Here is a 27,965-nt window from a genome sequence, read left to right on the forward strand (position 1 = left end):
ACAAAACAAGGCAAGGGGACCAAGATGAATGATAGACGTGTTGCAGTTAATTCAATGTGCATTACACCTAAAAAAAAACCTGAAACTTTCTCTTATCCTGTCTTCGTCTGGAACCCTGGTTCACTATTACTGTCTCACTGCATTACATATGTAGTTCATTACACATTTAACTCCACAAATGCTGGTAATACAAAATATATATATTCTCTATATACACAGAACAACAGTGCATATTTGATCAGCTGTGTGTGTGTGTACACATTCACATGTACTGTATGAGTGTGTGCAGCTGCCTGGGTGTCTCTGAATCTGTTGACACGGTGTGGGTGCTGATGAGGTGCAATGATGAGAGTGCAATGATGAGAGTGCAATGATGACTGCTTTTGCCAGTTTGTAACTTACTTCAAACCATAGATGGAAGGAGAGAATATAGTTCATCACAGATCAGCATGAGAAAGGAATTTCCCCAGAGAGATCATCAGTTCAGTTCGGAGAGGACAATATTTCTTTATCCCCCCTTTTCATCTTACTTAGAGCCACTACATCCTGAAACATTTGCTGCTAATGTTTAGTGGAAAGATTTGGGAACGATTTGGGTAAGAGAAAGAAGAGCATCAGACTGACATTTTTTTTTTCTTATTATTTTTTTTTTTTTACACAGAAAAATCTTCTAATACATAGGGATCCAAAAATAAAAATCAGTCATTTGTTTTTTTTCCCCCCATATAAAAATGGTCAATATGTTTTGTTCTTAGATTTCCTTACATAATACACTATTGGGAACTCAGCTCGGAGGTCAAAGATTAAGGATAGGAACATCAAAGAGGTCACAAAGGCCTTCGGTTTCGTCAAGGTTATAGATATAGTCGTGGTCACCCGGCGGGGGGGACAGACGGAGGAGTGGAGAGAACACTGGGAAAGAAAGAGACGGGTACAAAGAGATCAGGGGGGAGTGTATTTCTTAACTTGTGATATGTCAAGTATATCTCTACTGATCCACAAATCCAAATAAGCAGACCTGTAGGCATGTCGACTTACCTTCAGAAGACATCAACTCCTCCAACAGGTCTGCACTCATGATCTCTACTCCGAGAGACAGTGTGAGAGGGAGAGATATGGGGAATGAGGATGAGGGGTTAGAATTAAAAAAGGTGCAAAACATTTATTCTGGAAGCTATAATCTCAAGTAATTGCCTATACAATGATAACATTTGCCATAGCAAAATAACTCCAATAGATTTCATAATTTGTAGAGGTGATCTTTACCTTTACTTGGGTCAAACATATCAGAAAGTTCTTTGGGGAAATCCAGCACTACAAACAGAAGACAGAAAACATAGTCACTCACTGAATAACGCCAAAAAAGGATTGATGAAGAGTGCACACAAACCCTAAATAAACCTAGACTTTGATGTATATTTTGTAGTTCTGTGGTGTCCCCCTTGTATGATTTTGTAGCAGGATAGAGAAGCATTATGCTCTTAGGGAAACAGCAGGTGACAGTTACATTCTGAGGGGTCAGTCTTGATTGGTCCAAAGATTGCTGAAGATGAGGAAGAGAAGCCATCCAATGAGGCAGAGGACTGGAGAGGCTGGGTGTCCAACAGGGTTGTCGGTTGGGCAGTTGTGTTTGTAGTGGGTGTGGAAACAGTCAGTGTGCTGGCGTTTTTGCTAGACACTGTAAAAGTAGGACAAGGATATGAGAATGACATTTTGCTGCCCTTCCAATGCTCAGATAAAGACAAGCATACAGTAAGAAGTCTACCCTTTTTCAGACCAAGTCGTACCTGCGGTGGTGACTGCCAGGTTGGTAGTAGCTGTGGAAGCAGGTGAGAGTGTGGCTGAACTGGGGTTGGAGGAGGGGGTCATCGGCTGGTTGGGCTGGGAGGGGGCAGCAGGTGCTGGTTTTGGGTTAGCAGCAGCAGGCACTGGCAGGCTCTGGAGCATGTCCTCTGGTGGGGGGACGGGCAGTACCACGGGAGACGGGCTGGACGGGTCCTTGTTTACTAGAAGAACCTCAATGGGTCCTGCTGAGCTCTTGATACGGATCTGATACTTCTTCTGTCCATTCAGTACCTGCCAACAGTCACTCAGAGTCAGACACATGGTAGAGGCACAGGGAACTCCAACTCAGATTCTGTAGAGCTGCTGTGTGTAGGCCTTTGTTTCACCCCAGTACTGACACTTGATTCATATAATCGTTGTCCAGACTGTGTTTAGTTGATTGCTTTTAAACAGTCTATTAGTACTAGGCTGGAACAGAAGCCTGCACAGCCAGTAGCTCGCCAAAATCCAAGTTGGAGATCCATGATCGGAGGACAGTGAGACAAAGGGGAGAGTCATTTTTATATCCCTTTCATAAACGGACCAAAATCCCATGAATTGATCATGCCTGCTTCTTTTCACCTGCTTTTGGTATATCTGAAAAGAGTAGGGGGTAAAAAAAAAATATGCCAAAAGAAAAGCCACCTAAATAGTGCCTAAAATGAAACCCGCAAAATTCTGGTAGATTTTGGCATTGGCGGTTAAGATTACAATTTCACCCGCCACGTTGGTGGGTGTTCAGGGCAGGAACTTAACACCCGCCAAATACAGGTAGATTGTGATTGGTGGGTAAGAATGTCTATTTCACCAGCCATGTTGGCTGGTGGTCAGAGAAATGTTTTTCCCCATCCAAAGCACAAATGTAGAAGTAGATCGAATTGACAAGAAAGGCTACTGAAGTGTGACTTTGTCCTTACGTTCTTGGCCAGTTACATCGTTTTGTTCACACGCTAGGTTGTTTTTCCAATGTTTGAGTTTGCTGCAAAGGTCTGCTGCTAGGGAAGAGACCTCGCAGTCAGATTTTCTTCCATCACAGACAAGTGCCCAGTTACGACAGTAACAGCCCGTCCCTTAAAGGAGAAGCAGAACATTTGTGTCTCACCTAATGACTCAAATATTAAGGGAACATTCTGCTTTATTAAGCATGTAATCACTCCAAAAACCTTATGAACTTTTAGTAATTTCTTATCATTAACCCTATCAGTCCCGAGACTAGGCTTGGGTGGGTATTTGGAAAAAGCCATGGTATGGTTTTTCAATACCAATACTTTCAAAACAATTTCTTTTAAGTTAAAAAAATAAATAAAATATGTAGTTATATGCAGTTTTCTTTCAGAAAAGCATGCATCACAACTTTGTTCATTTGCAGAATTTCTCTCGTTCACTTTCGCTTGTAAATGTCCACACTCACCGGAAATGACATTCGGTAGCTACTAGCAATGCTTGTATAACTTTGAGCTGACTTTGCCTCTCTTTGCAATTAGTTTATGTTCGTTTTCGTTCGTTAGCAAACAGTGTCTGTGGTTTTGCTATTAGTTTGTACTAATTTAATTAACATTCTGGTAATAGAGGCCCAATGGGCTTTCTTATATTTTTTAGCACCCCTTGTGTGCTATGTCAGTAATACAGGAAATCCTGGTATGAGATAAGGATGGTATGACTATGAAAATCTGGAATCCTTCCGAAAAAAATAAGGTCCGCCAAAGCAAAATCCTGATAAAAATGTATTTATGTGAATGCTGTAAGTACAGAAATTTGCTCACTGGGAAATTAATATCCAACTAGTTAGTGACAACTGTGTCGAGTTGAATTTGTGACAGCAACTATATGAGCTTATTACAGTGTTATAGACACTATGTCCTGGGATTTCCTACTTCTATGTCGAGGGAACCCCTTACCCTCTAACGACTCTGGGACTGGGTCTCGACCCCGCCCTGTGTAACTGGGTCCTGGACTTCCTGACGGGCCGCCCCCAGGTGGTGAGGGTAGGTAACAACATCTCCACCCCGCTGATCCTCAACACTGGGGCCCCACAAGGGTACGTGTTCACCCACGACTGAGTGGCCATGCACGCCTCCAACTCAATCATCAAGTTTGCAGACGACACTACAGTGGTTGGCTTGATTACCAACAACGATGAGACGGCCTACAGGGAGGAGGTGAGGGCCCTCGGAGTGTGGTGTCAGGAAAACAACCTCACACTCAATGTCAACTAAACAAAGGAGATGATCGAGGACTTCAGGAAACAGCAGAGGGAGCAGCCCCCCATCCACATCAACGGGACAGTAGCGGAGAGGGTGGAAAGTTAAGTTCCTCGGCGCACACATCACGGACAAATTGAAATGGTCCACCCACACAGACAGCGTGGTGAAGAAGGCACAGCAGCGCCTCTTCAACCTCAGGAGGCTGAAGAAATTCGGCTCGTCACCAAAAACACTCAAACTTTTACAGATGCACAATCGAGAGCATCCTGTCGGGCTGTATCACCGCCTGGTACGGCAACTGCTCTGCCCATAACCGTAAGGCTCTCCAGAGGGTAGTGAGGTCTGCACAACGCATCACCGGGTGCAAACTACCTGCCCTCCAGGAACACCTACACCACCCGATGTCACAAGGCCAAAAGGATCATCAAGGACAACAACCACCCGAGCCACTGCCTGTTCACCCCGCTATCATCCAGAAGGCGAGGTCAGTACAGGTGCATCAAAGCGGGGACAGAGAGACTGAAAAACAGCTTCTATCTCAAGGCCATCAGACTGTTAAACAGCCATGGCAGGCTCTGGACATTGAGTGGCTGCTGCCAACATACTGACTCAACTCTAGCCACTTTAATAATGGAAAAATGTATGTAATAAATGTATATCACTAGCCACTTTAAACAATGCCACTTTATATAATGTTTACAAACCCTACATTACTCATCTCATATGTATATACTGTACTCTATACCATCTACTGCATCTTGCCTATGCCGTTCGGCCATCACTCATTCATATATATTTATGTACATATTCTTATTAATTCCATTACACTTGTGTGTATATAAGGTAGTTGTGAAATTGTTAGGTTAGATATTACTGCATGGTCGGAACTAGAAGCAAAAGGATTTCGCTACACTCGCATTAACATCTGCTAACCATGTGTATGTGACAAATAAAATTTGATTTGACTTGTGTGGTTTGTGAGCGTTATAGAGCAAAACATGTGCGTTATCGTGAGATTCTCAGCTTTTCATAGATAGTTTGTTGCTCAAACCATTTGGACTCTACAGACGTTTATGTATATGTATAAAAGACCTGGCCCCTTCAGGATCCGCCATTGTCTCACAAACACCGCTCTAGCTCAGCCCCCGTTAAATGAAACAGACCAATGGTTGATATCTAGAGATGTAAAAGAAATAGACCAATCCAAATGGTACAACCAAACTCAAAAACACAACTTCTACGGGGTTAGAAGTCCAAAAGCGCCGGCATTACAGTGGGACCTATTGGGTTAAAACACACAGCATTCGGGAAAGTATTCAGACCCCTTGACTTTTCCACATTTTGATACGTTACAGCCTTATTCTAAAATGGATTACATTTATTTTTTACTTGATCAATCTACACACAATACCCCATTAAGACAATGCAAAAACAGGTTTAGAAATGTTTGCTAATTTAGTACAAATAAAAAACTGAAGTGTCACATTAACATAAGTTTTCAGACCTTTGACTCAGTACTTTGTTGAAGCACCTTTAGCAGTGATTACAGCCTGGAGTTTTCTTGGGTATGACGCTACAAGCTTGGCACACCTGTATTTGGGAAGTTTCTCCCATTCTTCTCTGCAGATCCCCTCAAACTCTGTCAGGTTGGATGGGGAGTGTCGCTGCACAGCTATTTTCAGGTCTCTCCAGAGATGTTCGATAGGGTTCAAGTCCAGCTCTGGCTGGGCCACTCAAGGACATTCAGAGACTTGTCCCAAAGCCACTCTTGCGTTGTCTTGCGTGCTTAGGGTCATCGTCCTGTTGGAAGGTGAACCTTCGCCCTAGTCTGAGGTCCTGAGTGCTCTTGAGCAGGTTTTCATCAAGGATCTCAGTGTACTTAGCTCCGTTCATCTTTCCCACGATCCGGACGAGTCTCCCAGTCCCTGACGCTGAAAAACATTCCCACAACATGATGCTGCCACCAACATGCTTCACCGTAGGGATGATGCCAGGTTTCCTGGATTTTTACGAATTATCTTTGAAAAGATAGGGTCCTGAAAAGGGGGCATTTTGTTTGTGTACAATTAATGAACATATACACACAATACCAGTCAAAGGTTTGGACACACCTACTCATTCAAGGGTTTTTCTTGATTTCTTTACTATTTTCAACATTATTAGAATAATAGTGAAGACATCAAAACTATGAAATAACACATGGAATCATGTACAGTCGTGGCCAAAAGTTGAGAATGACACAAATATTAAATTTTCAATGTCTGCTGCCTCAGTTATGATGGCAATTTGCATATACTCCAGAATGTTAGGAAGAGTGATCAGATGAATTGCAATTAATTGCAAAGTCCCTCTTTGCAATGCAGATGAACTGAATCCCCCCAAAAAATATTTCCACTGCATTTCAGCCCTGCCACAAAAGGACCAGCTGACATCATGTCAGTGATTCTCTCGTTAACACAGGTGTGAGTGTTGATGAGGACAAGGCTGGAGATCACTCTGTCATGCTGATTGAGTTTGAATAACAGACTGGAAGCTTCAAAAGGAGGGTGGTGCTTGGAATCATTGTTCTACCTCTGTCAAACATGGTTACCGGCAAGGAAACACGTGCCGTCATCATTGCTTTGCACAAAAAGGGCTTCACAGGCAAGGATATTGCTGCCAGTAAGATTGCACCTAAATCAACCATTTATCGGATCATCAAGCACTTCAAGGAGAGAGGTTCAATTGTTGTGAAGAATGCTTCAGGGTGCCCAAGAAAGTCCAGCAAGCGCCAGGACCGTCTCCTAAAGTTGATTCAGGTGCGGGATTGGGGCACCACCAGTACAGAGCTTGCTCAGGAATGGCAGCAGGCAGGTGTGAGTGCATCTGCACACACGGTGAGGCAAAGACTTTTGGAGGATGGCCTGGTGTCAAGAAGGGCAGCAAAGAAGCCACTTCTCTCCAGGAAAAACATCAGGGTCAGACTGATATTCTGCAAAGGGTACAGGGATTGGACTGCTGAGGACTAGGGTAAAGTCATTTTCTCTGATGAATCCCCTTTGCGATTGTTTGGGGCATCCGGAAAAAAGCTAGTCCGGAGAAGACAAGGTGAGCGCTACCATCAGTCCCGTGTCATGCCAACAGTAAAGCATCTTGAGACCATTAATGAGGGGAGGTTGCTTCTCAGCCAAGGGAGTGGGCTCACTCACAATTTTGCCTAAGAACACAGCTATGAATAAAGAATGGTACCAACACATCCTCCGAGAGCAACCTCTCCCAACCATCCAGGAACAGTCTGGTGACAAACAATGCCTTTTCCAGCATGATGAAGCACCTTGCCATAAGGCAAAAGTGATAACTAAGTGGCTCGGGGAACAAAACATCGATATTTTGGGTCCATGGCCTGGAAACTCCCCAGACCTTAATCCCATTGAGAACTTGTGGTCAATTCTCAAGAGGCTGGTGGACAAACAAAACCCCACAAATTCTGACAAACTCCAAGCATTGATTATGCAAGAATGGGCTGCCATCAGTCAGGATGTGGCCCAAAAGTTAATTGACAGCATGCCAGGGCGGATTGCAGAGGTCTTGAAAAAGAAGGGTCAACACTGCAAATATTGACTCTTTGCATCAACTTCATGTAATTAACAATAAAAGCCTTTGACACTTATGAAATGCTTGTAATTATACTTCAGTATTCCATAGTAACATCTGATAAAAATATCTCAAGACACTGAAGCAGCAAACTTTGTGGAAATTAATATTTGTGTCATTCTCAAAACTTTTGGCCACGACTGGTAACCAAAAATGTATTAAAATAAATATATTTGAGATCATAATAATATTTGAATAACAAATAATATTTTTGATTCTTCAAAGTAGCCACCTTTTGCCTTGATGACAGCTTTGTACACTCTTGGAATTCTCTCAACCAGCTTCACTTGGAATGCTTTTCCAACAGTCTTGAAGGAGTTCCCACATATGCTGAGCACTTGTTGGCTGCTTTTCCTTCACGCTGAGGTCAAACTCATCCCAAACCATCTCAATTTGGTTGAGGTCGGGTGATTGTGGAGGCCAGGTCATCTGATGCAGCACTCCATCACTCTCTTCTTGGTCAAATAGCCCTTACACAGCCTGGAGGTGTGTTGGGTCATTGTCCTGTTGAAAATCAAATGATAGTCCCGCTAAGCCCAAACCAGATGGGATTGCGTATCGCTGCAGAATAACACAACAAGGACACAGCGGTTGGAATAATAAAAAAAAAAGAAGATTTGGACTCATCAGACCAAAAGACAGATTTCCACCGGTCTTATGTCCATTGCTCGTGTTTCTTGGCCCAAGCGAGTCTCTTCTTATTATTGGTGTCCTTTAGTAGTTGTTTCTTTGCAGAAATTCAACCATGAAGGCCTGATTCACGCAGTCTCCTCTGAACAGTTGATGTTGAGATGTCTGTTACTTGAACTCTGTGAAACATTTATTTGGGCTGCAATCTGAGGCTGGTAACTCTAAATAAACTGATCCTCAGCAGCAGAGGTAACTCTGGGTCTTCCTTTCCTGTGGCAGTCCTCAGAGCCAGTTTCATCATAGTGTTTGATGGTTTTTGCGACTGCACTTGAAGAAACATTCAAAGTTCTTATAATTTTCCACATTGACTGACCTTTATGTCTTAAAGCAATGATGGACTGTCGTTTCTCTTTGCTTATTTGACCTGTTCTTGCCATAATATGGACTTGGTCTTATACCAAACAGGGCTATAATCTGTATACCACCCCTACCTTGTCAAAACACAACTGATTGGCTAAATGCATTAATAAGGAAATAAATTCCACAAATTAACTTAAGGCACACCTGTTAATTGAAATGCATTCCAGGACTACCTCATGAAGCTAGTAGAAAGAATGTCATGAGTGTGCAAAGCTGTCATCAAGGCAAAAGAATCTCAAATATTAAGTAGTTTGATTTGTTTAACAGTGGCTACTTTTGATTCCATACGTGTGATTTCATAGTTTGTCTTCACTATTGATTGATTGAGCAGGTGTACAAACTTTTCACTGGTACTGTACATACACACACAAAAAAAGTATGTGGGCACCCCTTCAAATGAGTGGATTCAGCTATTTCAGCAACACCGTTGCTAACAGTTGTTTAAAAAAAATTGACACACAGCAATGAAATCTCCAGTAGAATGGCCTTACTGAAGAACTCAGTGACTTTAAACATGGCATCATGTTTCTTCCCTTCTGGAGCTGCACCGGTTAACTGTAAGTGCTGTTATTGTGAAGTGGAAATGTCTAAGATTGACAACAACTCACCCGCGAAGTCGTAGGCCACACAAGCTCACAGAATGGGAGCGTTGAAGTGCGTAGCCCATAAAAATTGTCTGTCTTTGTTTTCAACACTCACTACCAAGTTCCAAACTGCCTTTGGAAGCAACGTCAGCACAAGAACTGTTTGTCGGGAGCTTCATGAAATGGTTTTCCATGGCCGAGCAGCCGCACGCAAGCCTACGATCATGCGCAACGGCGAGCGTCGGATGGATATGTGTAAAGCTCGCCACCATTGGACTCTGGGGCAGTGGAAACGCATTCTCAGGAATGAAGAAATCACACTTCACCATCTGGCACTCCGACGGACGAATCTGGGTTTGGCGAATGCCAAGAGAACGCTACCTGCACGAATGCACAGTGCCAACTGTAGAGTTTGGTAGAAGAGGAATAATGGTCTGGGGCAGTTTTTTATGGTTTGGGCTAGGCCCCTTAGTTCCAGTGAAGGGAAGTCTTAATCGTACAGCATACAATGACTTTCTAGACGATTCTGTGCTTCCAACTTTGTGGCAACAGTTGGGGGAAGGTCCTTTCCTTTTTCAGCATGACAATGCCCCTGCGGACAAAGCGAGGTCCATACAGAAATGGTTTGTTGAGATCGGTGTGGAAGAACTTGGCTGGTCTGCACAGAGCCCTGACCTCAACCCCATCGAAAACCTTTGTGATGAATTGGAATGCCGACTGCGAGCCAGGCCTAATCACTCGACCTCACTAATGCTCTTGTGGCTGAATGGAAGAAAGTCCCTGCAGCAATGTTCCAACATCTAGTGGAAAGCCTTCCCAGAAGATTGGAGGCTGTTATAGCAGCAACGGGGGGGACCAACTACATATTAATGCCCATGATTTTGGAATGAGATTGATGAACAGGTGTTCACATACCTTTGGTCATGTAGTGTACTTTCATTGTGCTCCTAGATGTATTTGTATGCTTCCACATTTCTATTTAGTAGCTATATCTATACACAGTGTACAAAACATTAGGAACACTTTCCTAATATTGAGTTGCACCCCCTTTTGCCCTCAGAACAGCCTCAATTCGTCGGGGCACGGACTACAAGGTGTCAAAAGCATTCGACAGTGATCCTGGCCCATGTTGACGCCAATGCTTCCCACAGTTGTGTCAAGTTGGCTGGATGTCCTTTGGGTGGTGGACCATTCAGGTAAAAAATATATTTTTTAACACTTTCTCTCCTCTCCTTCACGCCTGACTGCATGTGCTACTTTAGGAATAGAATGGGCGTCCTCATTCAAATCAACGATGGCATAATGGTTGGTCTGGCGGCCATTGCAATTGTACCAATAGCAACATTTTCTTTCGTAGGATAGCCGGAGGGAAAGTCATTAATAGTCATGAGTTACATTGGGTGATTGGTTGAGCCTTCTTGGGTGTGTGCGTCACACAGATCTGCTGCAAAGCCATCTCTAGCTTGCTCGCCGGCATGAACAGTAAGTACCAAATGACTTGTGAAACCTAGCTTCAGCTTAATTATTTGAGAAATAAATGAAAGCCTCAACAGCTAGCTACCAATCTATTTACGTTTCCCTGTCCGATCATTCACAAGTCCACTAATTGTTATTTTTACATTTCCACAAACTGTCTTTTGCTTGATAAATAAATAAATAGGTCATCCACAATTAGTTGGCTAGTAGTGGCTACTGCCTGGCCAGTGAGCTAGCTAGATTTCAGTTATTTATATATCCTCCTAAACGCGGTGGCCAGTAGTAGGGTTGGGCAATATATCAAATTAATTTGATTAATTACAATGTACGTTTTAGAGCGGTATTCCAAATGCCTGTATTGCAAGTACATTTTTTATTTCTTGTTTTTATGGCCTTTTATGTCCGTTCTCATGTCTTTTTGGGCTGTCCCCTTTTGCGCCTTCTGTGCTGTATGCACCTTCTCATTTGCACACAAACAAAGCCCCTGCCACTCACAACAACAAAGATGAGAGAACTTCTCTGACAAGCGGTTTCAACTCGCTATTTGCATTTGAGGTTTGGTCTGTCATATGGACACCGAAACACACAGACATAATTTTTGCGTAATAGGGGAGAAGTTAACCTTTCTAAAGATAAAATGTTTATGTCTCAACTCCTCAAGTTGCACACAGAGCAGACACTACTAAAATGGCCATATCAATGAATTTTGAATCTGGTAAAAAAAAATATATACTCAGTTTGTTGCATTGTGGTACCACTAGCAGCATTTTAGACAGACTTATATACTAGTGGTCTAGTCTGTTTTGTAAACGCGTTTATGAGACCTGTGTTACATTTCTATAATACCTGCTACAAGAATAAAATCAATATGTATTTGTCACGTGCGCCGAATACAACATGCGTAGACCTTACTGTGAAATGCTTACTTATAAGAAGTTAGTCATTATTAGTGAATGTGCATTATGCATGGTTTGGGTTACATTTATAACAAAAAGGGCATTTTCATTGACTTAAAAGACTTAGCATTTATTTATTTTTTGCAATTATAACTGATAAGTTTAACACAGGTTAAAGTACATTAATAGAATTATGAGTGGGTTTTACGGTTGTGGAAGGCTTTATATTAAGCCACGGTATCATTCCACTAGCCCTAAATTCATTTGATTATTGTTGTTTGAAATGCAGTGTAGTTGGCCTTTAATTGTACAACAAAGGTTATTTAGAGAAAACATTTTTAGAATTTTTTTGGGATATATATTGTGAATCACCATAACTTTGAAAAATAATCTCGATTTTTAGGTCGTATCACAGAGCCCTAGTCAGTGGATAAACTAACTACACTGAACAAAAATATTAACACAACATGGAACAATTTCAAAGATTTTACTGAGTTACAGTTAAAATAAGGAAATCAGTCAATATAATTAAATTAGGCCCTAATCTATGGGATTTCACATGACTGAGAATACAGATGGATCTATTGGTGACAGATACCTTTAAAAAAAGTAGGGGTGTGGAACAGAAAACCTGTCAGTATCCGGTGTGACCACCATTTGCCTCATGCAGCACGACACATCTCCTTCGCATAGAGTTCATCAGGGTGTTGATTGTGGCCAGTGGAATGTTGTCACACTCTTCTTCAATAGCTGTGCGAAGTTGCTGGATATTTGTATATATTATGGATCCCCAGTCCAGGTGTACGTGTGTGTATGTTATGTGTGTTTGAATAAGTGTGTGTGTGAGAGAGAGACTACACAGTCCTCACTGTTCCATAAGGTGTATTTTTTTATTATTTTTTTATATGATTTTACTGCTTGCGTGAGTTACTTGATGTGGACTAGAGTTCCATGTACTGTGCGCCTCCCATAGTCTGTTCTGGACTTGGGGACTATGAAGAGACCTCTGGTTGCATGTCTTGTGGGGTATGCATGGGTGTCCGAGCTGTGTGCTAGTAGTTCAAACAGACAGCTTGTGCATTCAACATGTCAATACTTCTTACAAAAACAAGTAGTGATGACATCAATCTCTCCTCCACTTTGAGCCATGAGAGATTGACATGAATATTAATGTTCTCTCTACATGTACATTTAAGGGCCAGTTCTGGGTCAGTTGTAATTTTCCCAAGTCCCTCTTTGCGGGACATGACCACATGACAAGGCAGTAGTCAGGTACAAAACTAGGGCCTGTGGGATCTGCCTTGTTGATATTGTTGTTAAAAAGGCAGAGTAGCGCTTTATTATAGACAGACCTCACCCCATCTTAGCTACTGTTGCATCAATAGGTTTTGATCATAACAGTTCACAATCCAGGGTTACTCCAAGCAATTTAGTCACCTCAACTTGCTCAATTTCCACATCATTCATTACAAGATTTAGTTGAGGTTTAGTGAATCATTTGTCCCAAATGCAATGCTTTTAGTTTTTGAAATATTTAGGACTAACTTATTTCTTGCCACCCATTCTGAAACTGACTGCAGCTCTTTAAGTGTTGCAGTGGTTTCACTTGTTGTAGTAGTTGACGTGTATAGTGTTGAGTCATCTGCATACATAGACACACTGGCTTTACTCAGAGCCAGTGTCAGGTCATTAGTAAAGATTTTTTTAAAGTAAGGGGCCAAGACAGATGCCCAGGGGAATGCCTGATTCTTCCTGGATTATGTTCGAGAACCTACCATTAAAAAAAAACCTCTGTGTTCTGTTAGACAGGTAAAGTTCGATCCACGACACATTTTTCAGCAGCATACTGTGATCGACAATGTCAAAAGCCGCACTGAAGCCTAACAAAACAGCTCTCACAATCAATTTCTCTCAGCCAATTAGTAATTTGTGTAAGTGCCGTGCATGTTGAATGCCCTTCCCTATATATTTACTGTAAAATAGCATTGTATCTTGTCAAACACAAAAAGTTTACTAAGGGGCTGATTGGTTGGCCATTTGAGCCAGAAAAAGGGTGCTTTACTATTCTTGGGTAGCGGAATTACTTTTGATTCCCTCCAGGCCCGAGGGCACACACTTTGTAAACTTAGATTGAAGAAATGGCAAACAGGAGAGGCAATATCGTCCACTATCATCCTCAGTAATTTTCCATCTAAATTGTCAGACCCAGCTGGCCTGTAACTGTTAATCGACTGATTATGTTACCTCTTCCACACTCACTTTACGGAATTCAAAATGACAATGCTTGTCTTTCAAATTTTGGCCAGTTATACTTGGATGTGTTTGCTAATCTTGCCAATGAAAACAAATGTATTAAAGTAGTTGGCAATATCAGTGGGTTTTGTGATGAATGAGCCATCTGATTCAATGAATGATGGAGCCGAGTTTGCCCTTCTGCCAAATTTTATTTTAAGGTGCTCCAAAGCTTTTTAATCAATCATTCTTCATATACATTTGAAGTTGGAAGTTTACATACACTTAGGTTGGAGTCATTAAAACTCATTTTTCAACCACTCCACAAATTTCTTGTTAACAAATTATAGTTTTGGCAAGTCGGTTAGGACATCTACTTTGTGCATGACACAAGTCATTTTTCCAACAATTGTTTACAGACGGATTAATTCACTGTGTCACAATTCCAGTGGATCAGAAGTTTACATACACTAAGTAGAATGTACCTTTAAACAGTTTGGAAAATTCCAGAAAATTATGTCATGGCTTTAGAAGCTTCTGATAGGCTAATTGACATCATTTGAGTAAATTGGAGGTGTACCTGTGGATGCATTTCAAGGCCTACCTTCAAACTCAGTGCCTCTTTGCTTGACATCATGGGAAAATCAAAAGGAATCAGCCAAGACCTCAGAAAACAATTGTAGACCTCCACAAGTCTGGTTCATCTTTGGGAACAATTTCCAAATGCCTGAAGGTACCACGTTCATCTGTGCAAACAATAGTATGCAAGTATAAACACCATGGGACCACGCAGCCGTCATACCGCTCAGGAAGGAGACACGTTCTGTGTCCTAGAGATGAACGTACTTTGGTGCGAAATGTGCAAAATCAATCCCAGAACAGCGGCAAGGGACCTTGTGAAGATGCTGGAGGAAAGAGGTACAAAAGTATCTATATCCACAGTAAAACGAGTCCTATATCGACATAACCTGAAAGGCCTCTCAGCAAGGAAGAAGCCACAGTTCCAAATCCACCATAAAAAAAAGCAAGACTACGGTTTGCAACTGCACATGGGGACAAAGATCGTACTTTTTGGAGAAATGTCCTCTGGTCTGATGAAACAAAAATAGAACTGTTTGGCCATAATGACCATAGTTATGTTTGGAGGAAAAAGGGGGATGCTTGCAAGCCAAAGAATACCATCCAAACCGTGAAGCATGGGGGTGGCAGCATCATGTTGTGGGGGTGCTTTGCTGCAGGAGGGACTGGTGCACTTCACAAAATAGATGGCATCATGAGGATGGACAATTATGTGGATATATTGAAGCAACATCTCGAGACATCAGTCAGGAAGTTAAAGCGTGGTCGCAAATGGGTCTTCCAAATAGACAATGACCCCAAGCATATTCCAAAGTTGTGACAAAATGGCTTAAGGACAACAAAGTCAAGGTATTGGAGTGGCCATCACAAAGCCCTGACCTCAATCCTTTATAGAGAATTTGTGGGCAGAACTGAAAAAGCGTGTGCGAGCAAGGAGGCCTACAAACCTGACTCAGTTACACCAGCTCTGTCAGGAGGAATGGGCCAAAATTCACCCAACTTATTTTGGGAAGCTACCCGAAACGTTTGACCCAAGTTAACTTCTCTAGGGTAGGGGGCAGTATTTTGACGTCCGGATGCAAGGCGTGCCCGTAGTAAACTGCCTGCTACTCAGGCTCAGAAGGTATGATATGCATATTATTAGTAGATTCGGATAGAAAACACTCTGAAGTTTCTAAAACTGTTTGAATGATGTCTGTGAGTATAACAGAACTCATATGGCAGGCAAAAACCTGAGAAAAATCCAACCAGGAAGTGTGGAAATCTGAGGTTTGTAGTTTTTCAAGTGATTGCCTATACAGTATACAGTGACTTAGGGTTCATTTTGCACTTCCTAAGGCTTCCACTAGATATCAACAGTCTTTAGAACGTTGTTTCATGCTTCTACTGTGAATAGGGAGAGAATAAGAGCTCCTGGAAGTAGATGAGTGAGAAAATAACATGAGCTCAGTGGTGCGCGGTTGCATCAAGGAGAAGTGTATCTATAATTCTTTGAATAACAGTTTAATATTTTATCAACATTTATGATGAGTATTTCTGTAAATTGATGTGCTCATTCACCGGGAGTTTTGGGAGGCAAAACATTTCTGAACATTACACGCCAATGTAAAATGGTTTTTTTTTGGATATAAATATGAACTTTATCGAGCAAAACATACATGCATTGTGTAACATGAAGTCCTATGAGTGCCATCTGATGAAGATCAAAGGTTAGTGATTCATTTTAGCTGTATTTCTGGTTTTTGTGATGCCTCTCCTTGCTTGGAAAATGGCTGTGTGGTTTTTCTTGTCTAGGTGCTGTCCTAACAATCTAATGCTATGCTTTCGCCGTAAAGCCTTTTTGAAATCGGACAATGTGGTTGGATTAACGAGAAGTTCATCTTTAAAATGGTGTAAAATAGTTGTATGTTTGAGAAATTTGAATTATGAGATTTTTGTTGTTTTGAATTTGGCGCCCTGCTATTTCACTGGCTGTTGGCAGTGTGTCCCGCCGGTGGGACGCTAGCGTCCCACATACCCCAGACAGGTTAAACAATTTGAAGGCAATGCTACTAAATACTAATTGAGTGTATGTAAACTTCTGACCCATTGGGAATGTGATGAAAGAACTAAAAGCTGAAATAAATCATTCTCTCTACTATTATTCTGACATTTCACATTCTTAAAATAAAGTGGTGATCCTAACTGATCTAAGACAGGGAATTTTTACTGGGATTAAAAGGTCAGGAATTGTGAACAACTGAGTTTAAAATGTATTTGGCTAAGGTGTATGTAAACTTCCGACTTCAACTGTATCTTTCATCTTTGTTTTATAGTATAGTTTCTTCTTTTTGTTCTGTTTAGTCACAATATTTCTCAATTTGCAAAAGATTTGCCAATCGGTTATGCAGCCATACTTATTTACCACTCCTTTTGCCTCATCCCTCTTAACCATAACATTTTTCAATTCCTCATCAACTCATGAGGATTTAACCGTTTTTACAGCCATTGTCTAAATGGGTGCATGTTAATTATCAAATGGAGTAAGAAATGTCATAAATGTGTCAAGTGTAGAAAATATTCTTAACATCATCATAGGAATCACTACAAAACCGGTTGTAGGACCTCATACACAATATTGGGCCCAGCCTTTGGTACTTTGGTTTTCCTAGATATGGCTACCATATTGTGATCACTACATCCGATGGATTCTGCTTTAAAGCAGATTTCTGCAACATTAGTAAAGATGTGATCAATACATGTGGATGATTTCATTGCTGTGCTGTTTCTAAATAGCCTGGTAGGTTGACTGATAACCTGAACCAGATTGCAGGCACTGGTTAGTTTGAAGCTTTTTCTTTTGAAGAAAGCCAGTCAATAATTAGATCACACAGAAAATATACCTCTCTGTTGATACTGCATCACATACACTATGAAGCATTTCACACATATTATCCAGATACTGACTGTTAGCACTTGGTGGCCTATAGCAGCTAGTCACAAGAATGGGCTTTAGGTGAGGCAGGTGAACCTGTAGCCATATTACTTCAACAGTACTTAACATGAGATCCTCTCTAAGCTTTACTGGAATGTATCTCTAAACAACGCAGAAATGTTGCTGTCTATTTCTGTAGATGATAACCATGTATTGCTACCACTATAATCAAAAGGTATAATCCAAGTGAGTTTCAGAGATAGTCTGTATATGAATGTCATCTGTTACTAGCAAGCCTTGAGCCTTTTACTTTTGGTTTTGTTCCAACAGCTTCAAAAACTATATTTTTTGTTATTGAAAATATATTTCACAGCGTAAACTGAAATTGAGCGAACAGTGCAGAATTTTTACAACCAGGAAATGACAGAGCAAATTGGCAGGTAGGTAATACCGCAAAACCCAATCATACCACTATTAGCGGCAGATATATTATGGACATTTTCTGAAATTACAACGCAAAAAAAATCCTATGTGTAGCACCTTTAAGAGTCCATGTTACCGCAGAAACGGACTCAACCGCACGAATGCCCGGCCGTCCCATCTTCAGTCAGCTGTTCATTCCACCGCCAACCCCAATTTTTTTTATTGTTGGGACAATTTGTTTATTTTCTTGACGTCTACAGTCAGTTAACAGTCGGTATACACCTCCCTAATTTGAAATGCAGACAGCCCCTATGGTCTTACAACACCCCCCATTTGCCAGTTACCTAGTGATGTGCATAAAAAGGGAAAATTAGCACAAAAAAGTGGTAAATAAGGGTCTGTTTGAAAGGTGGTCATAAACATTGCCTTTTTTTGTATGGGTAATATACCACATCTGTCTGAAATGGGTATTATAGTGCAAACACTTACAGACTCCGGTATGGGCACCTCCAACTGTGTTCCTGTGGGAGCGCGGATTGCTAGGAGGGTGTCACCTGTGGAGACCAAACAGAGATGTGGTGAGTGGGAAGAAAATAAACAAAGGAGGAAGCAGAATAAAATAGGGGGAAAAACTGACAGAAACACAAGTACGAGAGAAATTTACCTTTGAATGCACTGCAGAGGTCTTCGTGTTTTACATAAGCCATAGTGTGTTTGTGTTAAGGGAAAGAGTTTGTGTATTTAATGTAAGAAACCTAGCAAACTCCACGCTGATTTACCACATTCTTACAAATAGTCTCCACAAGTACTTATTTAGTGGTGTCTTTGCTAATGACATCAGTTATCACTGTTCTATTGCATGTATTAGAGATACCAAACAGAAAAAAAGCTTTGATCCTCGTATAATTAATTAATTATGAAGCAAAATAAACAAAATTAATAATATCCCAGCCTAAGCTTTCCTTCATAAGATGCATGCCGGACCCTGAATTATCTCTAGAACTTCATCTATTTTATATATCTCTGGCAGACAAACACACACCCTTTTAATGCCTTGGAGTTAAATAGAGAGAAAATCCTTGGTTCTCTATAGTACTTTCAGATCTCATTATGATGAGAAATCAGGCCTGGGCCAAGGCTAGAAAAAAAAAAAAAAAAATCACTCAGTAGCTGATTGGCAGCATTTCCAGCAATTGAGAAATAGATGCACTTCCTCAATTAATAAAAGTTAAATTAAGCTACTTTCTAACTTCTCTCAGAATCTGCTGGTGATCCATCAATTTTGGAAAACATTTCATGCACTCAAGCGTGGAAATTCTTCTCCTTCCCTGCCTAAGCAAGTTGTGTCAGACTGCCATCATTACTTTTAAAATCAGCATTTTATCTCGACAGGCTTTTAATTTGAAAGAAATGGTGGTTAAATTGACCCGTCAGTCAGTAAACTGTGCTTCCCTCTCCCAGCCTCCAGTTGGCTCTTTGGAAGATCAATCAACTTCTCGTGAATCTTTTTTTTTTTAATAACCTACTTGGGATGTGCTAGATGTCTTGCTTAAGATTGATGCAAAAAAATCCACTGGTTTGCTTGAGCCTTTCTTGCTGAGCTTTCTGCTCCCGATTGCGGAATCAGTAGCTAGGTTTCCATCTACTTGCATAAAAAGGTTGGATGGAAACCTGGTTAGTGACATTTTTAATCTGACCATTATCTCGGTGCTATCCCCAGGGTTTGGAAGGCAGCCCATGTGCTCCCTCTCCACAAAGGTGGTTACCTCTCCAACCTACAGTGCATTTGTAAAGTATTCAGTATTCTTTTTCCAGTTATGTTACAGCCATATTCTAAAATTGATGAAAAAAAATGTTTTAATCCTCAATCTAAGCACAATACGTCTTTTTGAAATTAGTTGACCTCTGCATGTGTGGTTCCCACCTTGAAGCATGGAGGAGGAGTGATGGTGTGGGGGTGCTTTGCTGGTGACACTGGTCAGTGATTTATTTAGTATTCAAGACACACTTAACGAGCAAGGCTACCACAGCATTCTGCAGCGATTGGCCATCCCATCTGGTTTGCGCTTAGTGGGACTATCATTTATTTTTCAACAGGACACCTCCAGGCTGTGTAAGGGCTATTTGACCAAGAAGGAGAGTGATGGAGTGCTGCATCAGATGTTAACTTTTAACAAGGCACACCAGTTAATTGAAATGCATTCCAGGTTGACTACCTCATGAAGCTGGTTGTGAGAATGCCAAGCGTGTGCAAAGCTGTCATCAAGGCAAAGAGTGGCTACTTTGAAGAACCTAAAATATATTTTGATATAACACTTTTTGGGTTACTACATGATTCCATGTGTTATTTCATAGTTTAGATGTCTTCACTGTTATTCTACAATGTAGAAAATTGTCAAAATAAAGAAAAACCCTTCAATGAATAGGTGTGTCCAAACTTTTGACTGGTACTGTATGTCACATGAACTTCTGACAACTGTGTTTCCGCTAATTTCATTATGGAACAAACATTTGAGCGTAGCCTACTGCTTGTACGCATTGTTGCGCTTATAATGTGAAGAAATAATATTTGATCAACATTTTAAGCTAAATGTTCTGATCTGTTGCATCAGACTCATTGCTTTTTTTTTTTTTTTTACATTGTTATTTTTATGTAGCCTAGGGCCTACTGGTTGTATGAATTTGGGCTCCATCTTCCCACAACTGTTCCAGAATCTGTTTGGAACAGGCTATTTCGTTTTGAACAAGCTGACCAATAGAATAGGTCAACTTTTCTACTATGGGGGGATAATAGATTAACAGAGGCTAGTGATTTTGCAGGTCGTTACTGGTTCGTTCTTGTTGGCTGAGAAAAAGTAAAATGTGGACAGTCATTCTAACATCTTCAAAGTGAAAAATCAGAATTTGGTAACAAGGACCGCACATCGTTGCATCCTGGACTTGCATGTTCTGTTAATATGAATTACCATAATGTAAATGTGATTTCTGTCATTCTGAGCACCGTGGGTGGACGCCCTAATCAGGTTATGCAGCCAATGTCTGGTAAATTCAAATGTTGCCGGTCAAATGTCCAGCGCCACATTTTCCTAATGGAAACCCTGCTTCCGCCGTACCTTACTTACATTGACATTTTAGTCATTTAGCAGACGCTCTTATCCAGAACGACATACATTTCAATTCATTTCATACATTTTTTTCCCCCCGTACTGGCCTCCCGTGGGAATCGAACCCACAACCCTGGCGTTGCAAACACCATTGCAAACACCATGCTCTACCAACTGAGCCACAGGGATTGTTAACTTATAGACGTACGAGATACAAGACCCGATCTCAGGGTTGGCCAACTCTGGAGATCCCTTTGAGCTTCACTTAGTTAGGCAAATCTGCTTTTAGTTCATTTGCACCTTACTTGCGGAATAGGCTCTCTAAAATTGGATGATTGGTGCCTCTAGGACAATTCAAAAGGCTGATTGAGGTCCTTTTTACTGAAGAATGTGTTTGTTTTCCATAATTGTTTTGCTTTTATTGTATTGATGCGAATATTGATACTTTTTTTTGTGTGTATTGATGTGTATGCAGGGCTCATCTGAGAAAGAGAATCTCAGCATGACTCCCTGTTGAAATAAAGGTTAGATTAAAAAAAACGATGAATTAAGAGCTAAGCATTGAGTAAAAAATCTTATCACTACCACATAAAGCAGTGGTCACCAACCTTTTGAGTCAAGATCACTTTGAGTCAAAATTCAAGCCGATATCTATCGCTCAGACTTAAAAAAATGATGACTGAAAAAACATAAGCCTATGCAACATTAACCAATTAAAAACAGTACTGTAGCAATGAGGTTTGTGCAATAGATACTGGATATTGGCTATGATTGAATTCCCCTGCCAATGTTGTTCTTCTGAGACAATTTTGAAATTCTATATTTTTTTAAATGTAGGTATATGATAATCGATAATTTACTTGTGAGGCACTGCTAAGTGAGCATAACAGTTTGCTTCTTTTTTTTGTAACTGGACTGATGGCCCGCATCTGATGGTCAGTCAAGAGGAGGGAGCAGCGGTGAGGCTGCCTCTCACCCGACTCACCGTCCCTCTGACCAGAAAATGGGACACAGTCTTCCAGCTCATGCTTAAACTCAAGCACCAATTAATATTGTTACTCCAAATGACCAGACAAAGTTAAATAATCCTTGATACTAAAAAAAAAGATACGTGGTCTAAGACACTGCATCGCAGTGCTAGCTGTGTCACTACAGTTCCTGGTTCGATTCCAGGCTGTGTCGCAGCTGGCCACGACCGGGAGACCCATGAGGCGGCGCACACTTGGCCCAGCGTCGTCCAGGTTAGGGGAGGGTTTGGCCGGGGGGGCTTAACTTGTCTCATCGCGCTCTAGCGACTCCTTCTGGCGCGCCTGCAGGCTGACTTCAGGTCATCAGTTGAACAGTGTTTCCTCCGACACATTGGTGCGGCTGGTTTCCGGGTTAAGTAAGTGGGTGTTAAGAAGCGCGGTTTGGCGGGTTATGTTTCGGAGGACTCATGACTCGACATTCGCCTCTCCTGAGCCCATTGGGGAGTTGGAGCAATGAGACAAGATCGTAATATCACGAAATTGGGGAAAATATCAAAATAAATGTCCAGTTGTTTTTAATATATATGATATCTTCAAGGGGAGAGGGTGCCACCCAAGATTTACTAACAGAGCTCGTAATGCCATGTTCTTTTTTATATATATATATATATATATATATATATATACTGCTCAAAAAAATAAAGGGAACACTTAAACAACACATCCTAGATCTGAATGAAAGAAATAATCTTATTAAATACTTTTTTCTTTACATAGTTGAATGTGCTGACAACAAAATTACACAAAAATAATCAATGGAAATCCAATTTATCAACCCATGGAGGTCTGGATTTGGAGTCACACTCAAAATTAAAGTGGAAAACCACACTACAGGCTGATCCAACTTTGATGTAATGTCTTTAAAACAAGTCAAAATGAGGCTCAGTAGTGTGTGTGGCCTCCACGTGCCTGTATGACTTCCCTACAACGCCTGGGCATGCTCCTGATGAGGTGGCGGATGGTCTCCTGAGGGATCTCCTCCCAGACCTGGACTAAAGCATTCGCCAACTCCTGGACAGTCTGTGGTGCAACGTGGCGTTGGTGGATGGAGCGAGACATGATGTCCCAGATGTGCTCAATTGGATTCAGGTCTGGGGAACGGGCGGGCCAGTCCATAGCATCAATGCCTTCCTCTTGCAGGAACTGCTGACACACTCCAGCCACATGAGGTCTAGCATTGTCTTGCATTAGAAGGAATCCAGGGCCAACCGCACCAGCATATGGTCTCACAAGGGGTCTGAGGATCTCATCTCGGTGCCTAATGGCAGTCAGGCTACCTCTGGCGAGCACATGGAGGATGCCACCCCACACCATGACTGACCCACTGCCAAACCGGTCATGCTGGAGGATGTTGCAGGCAGCAGAACGTTCTCCACGGCGTCTCAAGACTCTGTCACGTCTGTCATGTGCTCAGTGTGAACCTGCTTTCATCTGTGAAGAGCACAGGGCGCCAGTGGCGAATTTGCCAATCTTGGTGTTCTCTGGCAAATGCCAAACGTCCTGCACGGTGTTGGGCTGTAAGCACAACCCCCACCTGTGGATGTCGGGCCCTCATACCACCCTCATGGAGTCTGTTTCTGACCGTTTGAGCAGACACATGCACATTTGTGGCCTGCTGGAGGTCATTTTGCAGGGCTCTGGCAGTGCTCCTCCTGCTCCTCCTTGCACAAAGGCGGAGGTAGCGGTCCTGCTGCTGGGTTGTTGCCCTCCTACGCCTCCTCCACGTCTCCTGATGTACTGGCCTGTCTCCTGGTAGCGCCTCCATGCTCTGGACACTACGCTGACAGACACAGCAAACCTTCTTGCCACAGCTCGCATTGATGTGCCATCCTGGATGAGCTGCACTACCTGAGCCACTTGTGTGGGTTGTAGACTCCGTTTCATGCTACCACTAGAGTGAAAGCACCGCCAGCATTCAAAAGTGACCAAAACATCAGCCAGGAAGCATAGGAACTGAGAAGTGGTCTGTGGTCCCCACCTGCAGAACCACTCCTTTATTGGGGGTGTCTTGCTAATTGCCTATAATTTCCACCTGTTGTCTATTCCATTTGCACAACAGCATGTGAAGTTTATCGTCAATCAGTGTTGCTTCCTAATCCTAAGTGGACAGTTTGATTTCACAGAAGTGTGATTGACTTGGAGTTACATTGTGTTGTTTAAGTGTTCCCTTTATTTTTTTGAGCAATATATATATATATAAGATTCAAAAAGACAACCCGCTAATAACAACAACACAAGCTTATCGGAACACTTTGCTATACTCATTCATTGCCGCTGCAGTGCTGGATGTAGCGTGTGGAAGTAGGAAGAATGTGCATTTCATGGCTTATAAAAAGGTGTTGAGAAAGTGTTGACATTTCTGAATAACAATTTAAACTTGACTTTACACGTAAAAACAGCAACTCTTTGCTGTATTCTTTGAGTCTCTCTCTAGTCATGGTTTTAAGAGTTTTGAAATCTCACAGTATCAACATTGCTGTCCTTTCGAGGCTTCTTTTTACAGTCTATGGCTGGAGGAAACTGTGCAGACATGGTGATCTGAGCTATCTGATTGGCCAGCGGTAGACCTACAGGTACACTTCACTTGCTCTCTGGCCAGAGTTCTACCTTCAGATACATGAAATAGTTTAAAATGGGAACACTTTGCCTTGCCAGTACTAGGGCTGCTGAATCAAGCGCTACCCACCAACAACGCGCCAAAAAACTAAAAACAATAGGAACACAAGGCTTTTTACAGAAATGTTTGTTGATCGACAAGGAATGCCTTGAGAGATAGACTGGTTGGTGACCACTGATCTAAAGCATTTTAAGGTGCAGTGTACCTTAACCCATTTACTAAGCTTTGTGACAACTAGACAGAAGGATTGTAGTAAAGGATATGGGCTATTCTGTGAGTCGTCTGTAACGTTCTTGATGCTCTGCTGGACCCAGACCCTCTGCTGATCCAACTCGTGTTCCCTCTTGTCCAGATCATCCAGCTCTGCCTTCAGCTCAATGAGCTTATCGGCTATCTCCCGCGTGTTACAGCCAGGACCAACACCCCTGGGGACAGGAAACACAGGTATCACAAAGAGATCCCCCCCCCCACACACACACACACACACACACACACCACACACACACACACACACACACACACACACACACACACACGACAACAGTCAAGGGCTAGGCATTGGTAGGAACGCAGACAACTCATTATATGAGGTTACTTACATAACAGACAGCTTAAACACACTGATATCTTCATGGGGAGAGGGTGCCACCCAAGATTTACTAACAGAGCTCGTAATGCCATGTTCTTCTGCATGTCCTTGACTTACTTCCACTGAATACTGTTCTTGGACTTCTTCTCGATCAATCCGATGCCTTCGAGCACATTGGTAATGTCGTAGATACGGCGCTTCTGTCTTACAGCTAAGGTGTCTGCTGCCTGTGGGAGAGAAAGAGCGGTCAATGTTATTCATACATCAGTGTATAGAGACATTCGGGGATCCATTGACCAATTCCACAGTGAGAAACAAATGGCTTTATACATAGTTATAGAATCTACTATCAAGGGAGCTTCACTATTCTTGAGCTGCAAAGTTACAAAAAAAATAAAAAATGCATGAAATGAAATGTATGCATTCACTACTGTAAGTCACTCTGGATAAGAGCGTCTGCTAAATGACTAAAATGTCAAATGTAAAATAGTGGAGTGTCCTTTCATGCTTGTGTTCAACAAGCACTTACAGAAATAAACATATGGCTAGTGCTGATAACTATGATGGTTCATACTCATTGCTGCTAGGGATGACATCTATTCCGTTGTGGTCTGTCACACCCAGCCTAAACTAAACAAAACAACACATCCAGGGACCTACCCTAGATAAAGAGCACGGTGTTGTCAGCATAATTGAACCTATATTAATGGTGACTTGTGGTTTGATTTCTCTTCAACATAAAAGTCTGTGTGTGTGTGTGTGTGCCTGAGTCTGAAACCGGGTCGTGGTTTCAAAACCCAAGTAACAGGTTGCTGGCTGACCAAATCCAGTTCCCAACAATGTGCAGCCTTGCTTACTTAATTGAGTCTGCAGGGGGCAGAATAGAACAAGTAAGCTGGCTAGCCAACTTTTACATGTGTGTTGTGAACAACATTAGCGTGAGCAACAATAGTGAAATGGTAGTTCGCCTTCAAAATAAAAGTCCCAAATTGAAACGGATAGAAATTGTGGATTCATGCCACAATTGGACTCGATAATGCAAAAATAATTGGTTGGAACGCTATATAAAAATGGAACAACAGACAATTTGTCAAATTTATGTTGAAATCACACTGGCTGAATTAGACTTCAAGAATTGCATTGAGGGGGGCGGCAGGTAGCCTATTGGTTGGAGCGTTGGGCCAGTAACAGAAAGGTTGCTGGATCGAATCCCTGAGCTGACAAGGTAAAATTCTGTTCTTCTGCCCCTGAAAAAGGCAGTTAGCCTACCGGGGAACAGTGGGTTGTCATTGTAAATAAGAATGTATTCTTAACTGACTTGCCGAGTTAAATAAAGGTTCAATTTAAAAAGATGAAAAAATATTGCAATATACAGCCATACCCATGGATCTTGGGTCCTTGACACCCACAGATTCCAATTCTAAAGAGTGTCACACAAATATTAGTGTCGTAGCTCTTATTGCGGGACTTTAACTGTAGGAAATCACCTTACTATTTAGACTATTATGCGTATTGGACCTTCATATTGCAATGTATAGCCTATGGATATTGGGTCCATGAAATGGGGTATCAGCCTACCTTATGGTTCATCGACCCAAGATCCATAGGTAAGGCTATACATTGCAATATGAATGATCAAAACACAAAGGTTGACTGGTGAGCTTAATGTTGCTTATTTTGCAGTGGTTTCAGAGTCCTGTACCATTTAATGGACCCAAGATCAATATGTAAGGCTGTACATTGCAATATGAACGTCCAATACACACAATAGACTGAATTGTGAGGTGATTTCTCACAGTTAAAGTCCCGCAATAAGAGCTACGACGTGGATGTCACTGAGTAGGCTGACACCAAATTTCATGAACCTAAGAGCCATAGGTAAGGCTGTACATTGCAATTTAAGTATGTCCCAATGCAATTCTGAAGTCTAATACATCCAGTGTGATCAGTGTGATAAACACTTTTTTATTTTTTTTATTTTACTTATTGTCTTTAGTTGGATTTATATCACAGTATAGCATTCCAACTTTGTTTAGCATTATCTAGTTCAATTGTGGCATGACTCCACTATTTGTATCCGTTTGCATCAGTTTCGATTGGGAATTTTATTTTGAAGGCGAACTGCATTATTGTTGCTCACGCTAATGTTGTTCACAACACACACGTCCAACTTTTAGTAAGTTCAGAGGAAGGGCTAGGTAGTTAAAACAAGCTTTGAACTATTCAATGACCTCGTTAGACATAAATAGAATAAACACTTGACACAACGTATCACTGATGAGCTGGCAACTAGCAATGCTAGCCACACAAGGTAAATTGACATCCGCGTGTCAACAACAAAGAGTGAAGCATGCTTACTGCTTTCAGATCTAGAACTCCATCCTTGGCCTCTTGTAGCAAAGTTACAAATTTTGTTGTAAGCAATCCTAGACTCTTCTCGTGTCGACTTGGGGTTTGAGGTTGAAGCGAAACTCCCATAGCTCCAAGTTCGGTTCTTCCCGACTCCAGTTCCATCTGATTACGAAGTCTTGTTCAGATCCGTAGCTAGCTGCCTCCCGGTTTAGTCCCGAACTCACTTGCTAGCCAACGTTAGCTAGCTTCAGCAGGTAGCCTCTATCACACACCGTGCTTTGTTTGACTATATAAAGTGCTTTGCACGGTAATGGTAGGCGAATCCAATATGGTCCAGACTCTTGACCTATTAATCCAGAACAGGCCTACAAAATATTTAAATGAGCATAAAGTCAGAAGCCGTTGCACACGCGAGGTATGCTGGGATGGTTTGGTTTAATTGGTTAGTGAAACTGAAGCT

The 27,965-nt window shown here is 41.7% G+C and overlaps 1 protein-coding gene across 1 annotated transcript; it reads right to left on the reverse strand.

Annotated features, from left to right (window-relative positions):
• Positions 1 to 620: 620 nt before the first annotated feature.
• e2f4 (E2F transcription factor 4) lies at positions 621 to 27,937 on the reverse strand. Its single transcript, XM_014148008.3, has 10 exons — positions 27,512 to 27,937; positions 25,271 to 25,380; positions 24,828 to 24,989; positions 18,480 to 18,523; positions 18,305 to 18,369; positions 1,788 to 2,076; positions 1,508 to 1,678; positions 1,267 to 1,314; positions 1,039 to 1,083; positions 621 to 912 (listed from the first exon to the last, which is right to left on the reverse strand). Exons 1-10 carry the CDS (start codon positions 27,665 to 27,667, stop codon positions 797 to 799), a joined length of 1,206 nt encoding a protein of 401 aa, XP_014003483.3. The 5' UTR covers positions 27,668 to 27,937; the 3' UTR covers positions 621 to 796.
• Between the last annotated feature and the right edge of the window lie 28 nt (positions 27,938 to 27,965).

Source organism: Salmo salar, chromosome 16 (genome assembly GCF_965601325.2).
Source record: "Salmo salar chromosome 16, fSalSal1, whole genome shotgun sequence".
In the NCBI taxonomy this organism is placed as follows: Eukaryota; Metazoa; Chordata; class Actinopteri; order Salmoniformes; family Salmonidae; genus Salmo; species Salmo salar.